Source organism: Capsella rubella, unplaced genomic scaffold (genome assembly GCF_000375325.1).
Source record: "Capsella rubella cultivar Monte Gargano unplaced genomic scaffold, Caprub1_0 scaffold_2, whole genome shotgun sequence".
In the NCBI taxonomy this organism is placed as follows: Eukaryota; Viridiplantae; Streptophyta; class Magnoliopsida; order Brassicales; family Brassicaceae; genus Capsella; species Capsella rubella.
Window position 1 is genome coordinate 1572085 of NW_006238922.1, and position 11283 is coordinate 1583367.

General features: G+C 38.0%; 2 protein-coding genes and 1 long non-coding RNA gene across 8 annotated transcripts; all 3 read left to right on the plus strand.

Annotated features, from left to right (window-relative positions):
- Positions 1–768: 768 nt before the first annotated feature.
- On the plus strand, positions 769–4046 carry LOC17895976 (G-type lectin S-receptor-like serine/threonine-protein kinase At1g61390). Of its 2 annotated transcripts, XM_023788337.1 has the most exons (8): positions 1264–1343; positions 1447–1941; positions 2066–2176; positions 2457–2626; positions 2718–2928; positions 3033–3270; positions 3368–3512; positions 3612–4046. In XM_023788337.1, the coding sequence occupies exons 2-8, from the start codon at positions 1455–1457 to the stop codon at positions 3903–3905; spliced, it is 1656 nt and encodes a 551-aa protein (XP_023644105.1). In that variant the 5' UTR covers positions 1264–1343; positions 1447–1454; the 3' UTR covers positions 3906–4046. The 2 variants fall into 2 exon arrangements, with proteins under 2 accessions (XP_006301918.2, XP_023644105.1); XM_006301856.2 differs by having other exon boundaries at positions 769–1941.
- Positions 4047–4529: 483 nt separating this feature from the next.
- LOC17894778 (G-type lectin S-receptor-like serine/threonine-protein kinase SD1-29) lies at positions 4530–7949 on the plus strand. Its single transcript, XM_006301411.2, has 7 exons — positions 4530–5936; positions 6059–6169; positions 6429–6565; positions 6652–6865; positions 6970–7207; positions 7298–7448; positions 7533–7949. The coding sequence occupies exons 1-7, from the start codon at positions 4673–4675 to the stop codon at positions 7836–7838; spliced, it is 2421 nt and encodes an 806-aa protein (XP_006301473.1). The 5' UTR covers positions 4530–4672; the 3' UTR covers positions 7839–7949.
- A 141-nt stretch (positions 7950–8090) lies between these two features.
- On the plus strand, positions 8091–10544 carry LOC17896112. 5 transcript variants are annotated; one of them, XR_002835196.1, is made up of 7 exons: positions 8091–8391; positions 8530–8650; positions 8769–8879; positions 9071–9240; positions 9329–9506; positions 9608–9846; positions 9942–10544. It is a non-coding gene; the product is annotated as an uncharacterized LOC17896112 (long non-coding RNA). The 5 variants fall into 5 exon arrangements; XR_002835197.1 differs by having other exon boundaries at positions 8549–8650; XR_002835198.1 differs by having other exon boundaries at positions 8560–8650.
- The last annotated feature ends 739 nt before the right edge of the window (positions 10545–11283 follow it).

Here is an 11283-nt window from a genome sequence, read left to right on the forward strand (position 1 = left end):
TTTCAGTTAAAGGGGTAAAGTTAGCATTTTTTCTGGCGATGTTTAAAACCCAGATCGAAACTTCAGAAATGGCGACAGTAGCGAACCTCTGCGTGGTACTTTCTTGGAACGTTCCAATTACGCGCTCCAAGTGTTTGATGAAATGCCTGAACGAAATACAAAATTACAAAATAGAAGTGTTTAAGGTGAGTTTCTGTCTATGTCTTTAAATCTTCACTTTGCAGTTTGCGATTTGTCCTTAATATCCAGCATAAAGCTATATAACTTTTAAAAGCAATTTCTAAATCTGTATTGTTGTCTTTTGGAAAAATGACAAAAAAGCTGCAAATGTGTAATAGCTGTGTAGGTTTGACTTATGAGAAGACCAAACAAGGAAAATATAAGAACTCATCCACTAGATTCTTCTATCTTTTAATGATGAGTAACATGGTACGTCTTGGTCAAGGCTGTCATTACAGATTATCTTAATGTTTATGTTTTAGATTATAATAACTATAATTATTCTGTTTGACAAAAGAAAATATAATCAATTCGTGCAATGTTTAAGGTATAGAGGATAACAAGAAAGTCTTTATTCCTTTGGTCTGGTGGCTGTTCATCATCTATGTATAGTTTTCCTCATATGTTCAGACTTTCACAAGAAATTGCTCAGACAAATAGGTGTAAACATGGGAAAGATGGGTATGGTTTTATATGCTTGCTTGCTCTTGCTGATTATATTCCCAACTTTTGGCAATGCAGATATAAGCACATCAAGTCCTTTGTCAATAGGACAAACTCTGAGCTCTCCTGATGGAGTTTATGAGTTAGGCTTCTTCAGTCCTAATAATACTAGGGATCAGTATGTTGGGATCTGGTTCAAGAACATTACTCCTCAGGTGGTTGTCTGGGTGGCTAATAGGGATAAGCCGGTCACAAAAACTGCGGCGAATCTAACTATCAGCAGCAACGGGAGTCTGATCTTGCTTGATGGTAAACAAGATGTTATTTGGTCAGCAGGAGAGGCTTTCACATCCAACAAGTGCCATGCAGAGCTTTTAGACACCGGAAATCTTGTTGTAGTTGATGATGTTTCCGGAAAGACTTTATGGAAAAGCTTCGAGAATCTTGGTAATACTATGTTGCCTCAGTCTTCGGTGTCTTATGATATTCCCCGAGGAAAGAACCGTGTGTTGACCTCATGGAGAAGTAACAGTGATCCATCGCCTGGGGAATTCACACTGGAGTTTACGCCTCAAGTCCCCCCACAAGGCCTTATAAGGAGAGGCTCAGCGTACTACTGGAGAAGTGGTCCATGGGCAAAAACAAGATTCTCTGGGATACCTGGAATTGATGCATCATATGTAAGTCCATTCACTGTTGTCCAAGATGTAGCAAAGGGCACAGCATCTTTTTCTTATTCCATGTTACGAAATTATAAATTATCGTATGTGACACTTACATCAGAGGGAAGAATGAAGATCCAATGGAATGATGGGAAACATTGGATGCTTCACTTTGAGGCTCCAACAAGTTCATGTGATCTGTATCGCGCTTGCGGGCCTTTCGGTTTGTGTGTGAGATCCAGTAACCCAAAGTGTATATGCTTGAAAGGGTTTGTACCAAAGTCAGCTGACGAGTGGAAAAAAGGGAATTGGACAAGTGGGTGTGTGAGACGTACACAATTATCTTGCCATACAAATACTTCTACAAAAACACAAGGCAAAGAGACAGATGGCTTCTACCGTATGTCCAATGTAAAGACTCCAGATCTGTACCAATTTGCAGGCTTTCTCAGTGCAGAACAGTGCCACCAAGATTGTCTAGGCAACTGTTCCTGCACAGCCTTTGCTTATGTTACTGGAATTGGATGCTTGGTATGGAACCGAGAGCTAGTGGACACAGTTCAATTTTTATCTGATGGGGAATCTCTCTCCCTTCGTCTTGCAAGTTCGGAATTGGGTAAGAATGAAATGCATTTTGTATATGTTCACTTAGTATATTTGAAGTTTCAACATTCTCTATATGTGATGTTTTTTTTCGGAGCATCATGGCTTACAGATTTTGTTTTTTGGTGATTATATAGCTGGAAGCGGTCGAACAAAGATTATTGTAGGTACTACTGCGAGCCTCTCCATTTTTGTGATCTTGGTGGTTGCTGCATATAAGTTATGGAGATACAGAACAAAACGAAATGGTGAGATACAAGAATTTTGATCTCTCTCTCACTCTCTTTTCTTGTCCATTTTTTCATCTAACTCTGTTACCAAATCCGAAGGAAATGAATCTCTTTCTTCATCCAATATACATAATTTCTAGAATTCTAAAGTTGTGTCCTAGGGACAATATCAGGTATACAGTTCTTTTGTGATGTTAGTGTCCTAAGGGTTAATATGTTCAGTTCTATTGAAAGTCAATACTTGGATGCTAAACTGCTACAAATTAAACACTAATACATGCACACTTGTTACTCATAGAACCAAATCATATGTTCATCAACGCTTCACAAGATGCTTGGAAGAAGGATATGGAACCACAGGATGTCTCAGGCGTAAATTTCTTTGCGATGAATACCATACGTACTGCTACTGATAACTTCAATTCCTCAAATAAACTTGGTCAAGGTGGATTTGGTCCAGTATATAAGGTATGCATCATTCTGCTCTATTTACTTCTTCTTTTTCCTCTATTCTGTATTTTCTTCTTCTGTAGATGACTATGTGCAACTATTCTTCTAGGGAAAGTTAGTAGACGGAAAGGAAATAGCTGTTAAACGCCTTTCTAGCAGCTCTGGACAGGGTACAGACGAGTTCATGAATGAAATAAGACTAATCTCCAAACTGCAACATAAAAACTTGGTTCGGCTTTTGGGATGCTGCATCAAAGGAGAAGAGAAACTATTGATTTATGAGTTTTTGGTGAACAAAAGCCTAGACGTTTTCCTCTTTGGTCAGTCCTCTATTCCATTAACCTCTTGGTTCTTCCATCATATCAGAATTATACAATATGGCATTGTCACTACTATCACTAATCTGTTCTATCTTATTGGCTAGATTCTACTCTAAAGTTTGAAATTGATTGGCCAAAGAGGTTCAACATCATTCAAGGTATTGCGCGTGGACTTCTCTATCTCCACCGTGACTCACGCCTCAGGGTAATTCATCGAGACCTGAAGGTCAGCAACATTCTTCTGGATGAGAAAATGATCCCAAAAATATCAGATTTCGGATTGGCCCGGATGTTTCAGGGAACCCAATGTCAGGACAACACTCGCAGGGTTGTAGGAACTCTGTAAGTACCATTCTTCCAAAACATTCTTAACAAGATTCATAGTCATGATAATCATATATGTGAAACTCTCTAAGAACCATTCTTGATGTTTCCACAGAGGATACATGGCTCCTGAGTATGCATGGACTGGGGTGTTCTCTGAGAAATCAGATATCTATAGTTTCGGAGTTCTACTGTTAGAAATCATTATTGGAGAGAAGATCTCAAGATTCAGTGAAGAGGGAAAAACTCTTCTTGCATATGTAAGTTCATTCTTCAAATTTTCATACATTTACAGAGGATTTTAAAAGTTGTTCTTGCTCTGATACTCTTAAGATATGAAAAATGAAACCAAACAACAGGCATGGGAATCTTGGTGTGAAACTAAAGGAGTTGATCTTCTTGATCCAGCCCTTGCTGATTCTTCTCAACCAGCTGAAGTTGGGAGATGTGTGCAGATTGGTTTGCTCTGTGTACAACACCAAACTTCAGACAGACCCAACACACTTGAGTTAATGTCTATGCTCACCACAACATCAGATCTCCCAGTACCAAAACAACCCACGTTTGCAGTGCACACTCGAGATGACGAATCTACGTCTAACGATTTGATCACCATCAACGGGATTACACAATCTGTGATCCATGGGCGTTAAAAAGAAACTACGAGTGATGGAAAAATTTGTGGAATTCAAAGTGTGGTTTGTTTCTCCATTAAAATGAAGTTATCAACTTTTCAATTTTGTTTTTTTCATTTCTTCAAATTAAAGTATTTTAAAAATTCTTCCTTTCTTTTCCTTTTGACCCAAAAGAAATAATATTTTAACGTTGAAGTCGACGATGATGATTATGGTTAGAAGTATAGTATCTGTTTCGATCAGGAGTTTACTCAGACTAACTAACGAAGCTTCAAAAGGCGTGCTTTTTAACGTTTTTGGAGTATGCGCAGCAACTGTTCGATGAAATGCCTGAACGAGATATTTAAAGTTTCGTTGACTTTTCAAACAAACAGGTCATCATATTCTCTTTCGTTTTTAGATCTTAGCTCATCAACTTGCACGTTGTCTGTATTTGTCCTTCTCGAAGAATGCAAAAAGTTCTCAACTTCGTTACTTTGTAGAAAGGTTGACTTATGACTTGTGAGTTTATGAGTTATAGGTACTAACACGGTATTTTATGTGGACAGTAAGATGGGAGATTCTTTGTCCCATCAATTCTTCTTTTTTTGTTTTCTTGCTGGTAAGTTGGGTCAACGGTCTATTTTAGAGCTTGTTATATTCAAAGAAGCAGTCTGAACATCCTAAGTGGTTTATTTAATTTTTTCCACTTAGTTTCTCTCATTGCTGAGTTTATCCACATGAAGTTTTGCTCATGTTGAAGTTTCTAGGAGAGATTTTTGTAGAGGGAGAGGAATATACATGAGATGGGTATGGTTTTATTTGCTTGTTTGCTTTTACTAATCATATTCCCAACTTGTGGTTATGCAGCTATAAACAAAAGAAGTCCTTTGTCAATAGGACAAACTTTGAGTTCCCCTAGTGGATTTTATGAGCTTGGCTTCTTCAGTCCTAATAATACTCGGAATCAGTATGTTGGGATCTGGTTTAAGAAGATTGTTCCTCGGGTTGTTGTGTGGGTGGCTAACAGAGATACGCCAGTTACAAGCTCTGCAGCAAATCTCACTCTCAGCATCAATGGGAGCCTGATCTTGCTTGAGGGGAAAGAAGATGTTATTTGGTCAACAGGAAAGGCTTTCACATCCAACAAGTGTCATGCTGAGCTGTTAGACACCGGGAATTTTGTTGTAATTGATGATGTTTCAGGTGAAAAATTATGGCAAAGTTTCGAGAATCTTGGTAATACTATGCTGCCGCAATCATCGTTGATGTATGATACTTCTAATGGCAAGAAGCGTGTGTTGACTACATGGAAAAGTTACAGTGATCCGTCTCCTGGGGAGTTCACACTGGAGATTACACCACAAATCCCTACACAAGGCCTTATAAGAAGAGGCTCAGTACCTTACTGGAGATGTGGTCCGTGGGCAAGAACAAGATTCTCTGGGATATCTGGAATTGATGCATCGTATGTAAGTCCATTCAGTGTTGTCCAGGATATAGGAGCTGGCACAGGATCTTTTTCTTATTCCACATTAAGAAACTATAATCTGTCATATGTTACTCTAACACCAGATGGGCATATGAAGATCCTCTGGGATGATGGAAAAAATTGGAAGCTTCACTTATCTCTCCCAGAAAACCCATGTGATGTATATGGTAGATGTGGGCCTTATGGTTTGTGTGTGAGATCTAATCCCCCAAAGTGTGAGTGCTTGAAAGGGTTTGTACCAAAGTCTGATGAGGAGTGGGGAAAAGGAAACTGGACAAGTGGGTGTGTTAGACGTACTCTATTGTCTTGCCAGGCAAACTCTTCTCTGAAAACACAAGGAAAAGACACAGATATCTTCTATCGTATGACCGATGTAAAAACTCCGGATCTGCACCAATTTGCAAGCTTTCTGAATGCAGAACAGTGCTCCCAGGGTTGTCTAGGCAACTGTTCTTGCACAGCCTTTGCCTATATTAGTGGAATTGGATGCTTGGTATGGAATGGGGAGCTTGTAGATACAGTTCAGTTTTTGAGTAGTGGAGAAACTCTCTACATTCGTCTTGCAAGTTCAGAATTGGGTAAGGATAAATCAATGTTCTTCTGAGAATATAATTTTCTTGGTAGATTTAAAACTTCAACTTTCTTTATAATGTCCTGTAGCAGCATGGCTTATGTTTTTATTTTTTTGGTAATATCTCAGCTGGAAGCAGTCGAAGGAAGATTATTGTAGGTACTACTGTCAGCCTTTCCATTTTCGTGATCTTGGTGATTGCCGCATTTCTGTTGTGGAGATACAGAGCGAAACAAAATGGTGAGACACCTCTCTCTGTTACTCACTTTTCTTGTCCCTATTTTTCATCTATCTTAGTAACCAAACCGTAGCAAGAGTGAACCACTAAAAATATTTCCCTCTCAATCAGTTATACCTTAACTAGTAAATAAATTTTCACGTCTTCCTAATGGCTAATCTTCTCACTTTATTGGAAGTTCAGCCTTTGCTACTCAAGTACTAATATATACATATGTGTTACTTGTAGAACTAATTTCTGTTGTCTTTGATACTTTACAAGATGCATGGAGGAATGGTTTTGAACCACAGGATATCTCAGGCGTCCTATTCTTTGAGATGCATACAATACGAACTGCCACCAATAACTTCAGTTCCTCAAATAAACTTGGTCAAGGTGGATTTGGTCCAGTTTACAAGGTATGTGAAATTCTGTTTTAGTTCCTCAAATAAATTCATTTTCTTTTTTTGGTTCTCTAGATAACTATCTGCAACTTCTCTTGCAGGGAAAGTTGGTAGATGGGAGGAATATAGCTGTTAAGCGCCTTGCTAGTAGCTCCGGTCAAGGTACAGAGGAGTTCATGAATGAAATAACACTGATCTCAAAATTACAACATAGAAACTTGGTTCGGCTTCTGGGATACTGCATCGAAGGAGAAGAAGAGAAGCTATTGATTTATGAGTTCATGGTGAACAAAAGCCTCGATATTTTTCTATTTGGTTTGTCTTTCTCCATACTTCTTCCTCTATCCCTTTCCTTCAATCTTCAGAGATTTTTTTTATAAAGTGTCACTGTAACTAATCTTTCATATCTTTTTGGCTAGATTCATCTCTTAAGTTCGAGCTTGATTGGCCAAAGAGATTTAATATCATTCAAGGTATTGCTCGTGGACTCCTCTATCTCCACCGTGACTCACGCCTCAGGGTTATTCATCGTGACCTGAAGGTCAGCAATATTCTTCTTGACGAAAAAATGAACCCGAAAATATCGGATTTTGGACTCGCTCGGATGTTTCAGGGAACCCAATATCAAGACAACACTCGCAGAGTTGTAGGGACTCTGTAAGAATCGATCTTCGCTTACATGCTTAACACAGATTCCTAGTTATACGTATATATTAACTTTGTACAATCTTTTTGATATTTGAACAGAGGATATATGTCTCCTGAGTATGCGTGGGCAGGGTTGTTCTCTGAAAAGTCCGACATCTATAGTTTCGGAGTTCTGTTGTTAGAAATCATCAGTGGGAAAAAAATTTCACGTTTCATATATGGTGATGAGAGCAAAGGCCTTCTTGCATATGTAAGTGACACATCTATTGATTAGTGATTACCATCAAACTTTGACATTTTGCTACCGCCTAACATTTCTTTTTCTTCTATTCAGACATGGGATGCTTGGCTTGAAACCGGGGGATCAAATCTTCTGGACAGAGATCTTACTGATACATGCCAAGCATTTGAAGTTGCGAGATGTGTTCAGATAGGTCTGCTCTGTGTTCAACACGAAGCCGCTGACAGACCCAACACCCTTCAAGTACTATCCATGATTACTTCTACAATAGATCTTCCCATACCAAAGCAGCCTATATTTGCAGTGCATACTCTAAACGATGTGCCAATGTTACAGGCTAAATCTCATGATTTTTTCTCTGTAAATGAGATTACACAATCTATGATCCAAGGACGATAAGCCTAAGGTCTTGTTATCTCACTAGCTACATAAGTAGCTTATACTTGTAAATTCATGAACATTTAAAAAGGTCAAGTTTTTTGATATCATATCTCATATTATTGTCGTAAAGCCCCAAATATTTTCATTTACACGAGACAGGTCGTTACTCATTAGTATTCATTAAAATATTGTTATTAACCGTTGCACTGCTAAAATAGCATTATTATTTTTGAGGCATTGTGATTTGTGACTTGATTGTGTCAGCGTCACTTCTTTCTCTTGCGTTCTCTGCAATTTTTATTTTTTATGCTCAGTTCGATTAAAGTCGTCGACTTTGGTTACAAGCGTCGATACCCAGATGGACTAGTTCAACATACTTTTGTGGGTAGCTGTCTCTTTCTTTAAAGTTACTATTTTGAACTTTTGGAGCTTCTGGGTTGTGCACTGCATGTATTCGGTAAAATGCGTGAACGAGATTTTTAAGTCTCAAAGTCGGCAGTGGGACCAATAGTTGAAGCCACCGATGAAAAGTCATACCTTCACTAAATAGCGAACATTTGCAACTCTTCTGGTAAGCTTGTCCTAAGTTAGTTTGTGGCTCTTTATCATCCAAAGTTTGTTGCTTTAGATTTCATATCAGGGCAATAATTTTGCCAATCAATTGGAAAGTCCTTGTGTTGTTTTTTTTGTGATGGGGTACTGGTTACAGAGAAAGTTGTTGACTTTAGTTATGGTTAAGGGTCAGAGATTGGAATATTCAAAGTTATCTGCTGAAAACGAATCAGTAACTTTCCATTCTCTTTCCATTCGTCTTGCACATTCTGAATTGAGTAAGCAATTATAAAGAGCTTTTCTTTTAGTTACATCATAAGATACTTAACTTTGTTTACAACGTTCTTTTTGGGTATCAACCTGGTTTACAGTTTAGTTTTTTTCTGTCCTATTCAGCTGGCAGCAAGCGAATAAAGATTATCACTATCAGCATTCTCAGCCTCTCTGTTTGCTTGATTTTGGTGCTTGTTGCATAGGGTTGTTGGAGATACAGATTAAAACAAAATGGTGAGAGCCAAATCGCTGATATCTCTTTGATGTATTTACCTCTTTATGTTTCTACATATTATCCTCTTATGGTTCCATATTTACTTGGGAATAGCTTGTTTCCGTTTAGCTATGAGATGTCTATCAAAGCTTACTCAATGCATCAACTTTTAGACAATTTATACTAATACATGGATACTTGTAACTCGTAGGTTCAAGTCTTGGAGCTAAAGTTAATGTAGAAGGCGCTTGGACGAGTGATTTGCAATCACAAGATGTCTCAGGTTTAAATTTCTTTGAAATTCAGGACCTACAAACCGCCACGAATAATTTTGGTGTGTTAAATAGACTCGCTCAGGGTGGTTTTGGTACAGTTTATAAGGTAAGAGATATAATTCATTCTATTTTCTCTTTGCCATTCTGATATTTCTTGTTCCTTATATGACTGTCTGCAACTATGATGACTTCAGGGGAAGCTTCAGGAAGGAAAGGAAATAGCTGTAAAACGTCTTTCTAGCAGCTCTGTACAGGGAACAGATGAGTTCATGAAAGAGATGCTTCGGCTTTTGGGATGCTGCATCGATGGGAAAGAAAAGCTATTGGTCTATGAATACATGGTGAACAAAAGCCTTGATATATTTATACTCTGTAAGTCCCTTCTTGCTTTTCTCCTCCCATGAAGACATGGAGTTCCTAATGCTGCTGATCAGTGTCAGCCATACTCTGTGTGTTGTACTATTTGCCAACAGATTTGAAGACAAAAACTTGAGATTGATTGGCCTACGAAATTCAATATCATACAAGGAATTGCTCGTGGACTTCTCTATCTCCACCGTGACTCGTTCCTCAGAGTTGTACACCAGGATCTGAAGGTCAGCAATATTCTTTTGGATGAGAATATGAACCCAAAAATATCAGATTTTGGATTAGCTCGGATGTCTCATGGAAGTCAACATCAAGTCAGCACTGGCAGTGTCGTAGGCGCTATGTAAGTAACCAGTACCATTCTTATGATATGCTCAATCAAAAGTCTTTCATATTTCTTTATACTCAACTTGACTAACTATTGTATGATATGAACAGAGGGTACCTGTCTCCCGAGTATGCTTGGACCGGGAAATTTTCTGAGAAATCCGATATATACAGCTTCGTAGTTCTAATGCTAGAAATCATCACCGGGAAGGAGATTTCGAGCTTCCGCTATGGCAAAGATAGCTAAAACCTTCTTTCATAGAACATATCTATCTTAAACACTTGCATGGGTCATAGATTTATTCTTAACTCTTACGTTTTTCGCGGATTTGTTGTAACAGGCATGGGACTCTTGGAGTGAAACCGGGGAGTGAACCTACTGGATGAAGATCATGCTGCTTCTGATTCAGTTTATTCAGCTGAAACAGGAAGATGTGTTCATAATGGTCTGCTATGTGTTCAGCATCAAGCTATTGATAGACCAAACATCAAACAAGTAATGTCATTAATGCTGACTTCAACAACGGATCTTCCTAAGCCAACAGAACCAATGATTGTAACGTACATAAGCGATGAGGATTCTTCTTTGTCTCAACGATCTATAATGATCTAATTTTTAGGCCACAAACTACATTGTATACGCATAAAACGGACATAAATTATTCGATTCATTTGTAAAATATTACAAGAAATGACAAAAAGATGTTTTTGGTAAACGAAAAATGAAAAAGTGTTGCTCTATCTATATACAATTGTTATTAAGTGTTAGTTTGACATATGAAAAGATGAAAAATTGGCCATACTATCAACAAACACAAAACTCTGTGTTTTAGAAGATTTAGAGACTCCAAGTAGAAGAGAAGGTCTTGAGTCTTGACCAAAGACACACACACGAGGAAACTGGTCCATGGATTTGTCTACTTCCTCTAACAGAATTGACGACAATAGGATAAGTTGTCAATTATGATTGGCTGCACAAAAAGCAGAAGAAATTTCTTGTCAAAATTCGTACATCCAAAGAGCCTTTGTCCCTATTGTCTATTGTCGTCTATGTAAGAGAGCTTTAGATGGGTGAAACCTGGTGTGTTTTAAGTTTTTTTTTTTGTTAGGATATTTCAATTATGAGAGGTTTAATTAGTACAGTTTCAGACAATTTTTTATAACTAAATCTAAGGGTCGTAAATTTGCATGGATTCAAAAAAATTGTTGGCTCTAACCTTAAACTCATTAAACCAAGCAAACTAAAACCAACATAACCAAATTAAGCAACCATAAGTGCAAGAAAATGATAAACCAGTTTGATTATATCCCCAAAAGAATCAAAGTAAATTAATTTCCAAACCAAACTGAAGAACTTCAATTCCAACGTCAATGACTCAATTCATACTTTCTTCAAACTGAGCAAACAACAAAATCCTAACAAACCGAACCGGAAATCGAATTAGCCACCTCT

Coding starts and splice junctions, on each gene's coding strand:
- LOC17895976 (XM_006301856.2), top strand. CDS start 1,119: ATGTTGCCTCAGTCTTCGGTGTCTTATGATATTCCCCGAGGAAAGAAC. Junction 1,942..2,065: donor TCTTGCAAGTTCGGAATTGG/GTAAGAATGAAA, acceptor GTGATTATATAG/CTGGAAGCGGTCGAACAAAG. Junction 2,627..2,717: donor GATTTGGTCCAGTATATAAG/GTATGCATCATT, acceptor CTATTCTTCTAG/GGAAAGTTAGTAGACGGAAA.
- LOC17894778 (XM_006301411.2), top strand. CDS start 4,673: ATGGGTATGGTTTTATTTGCTTGTTTGCTTTTACTAATCATATTCCCA. Junction 5,937..6,058: donor TCTTGCAAGTTCAGAATTGG/GTAAGGATAAAT, acceptor GTAATATCTCAG/CTGGAAGCAGTCGAAGGAAG. Junction 6,566..6,651: donor GATTTGGTCCAGTTTACAAG/GTATGTGAAATT, acceptor CTTCTCTTGCAG/GGAAAGTTGGTAGATGGGAG.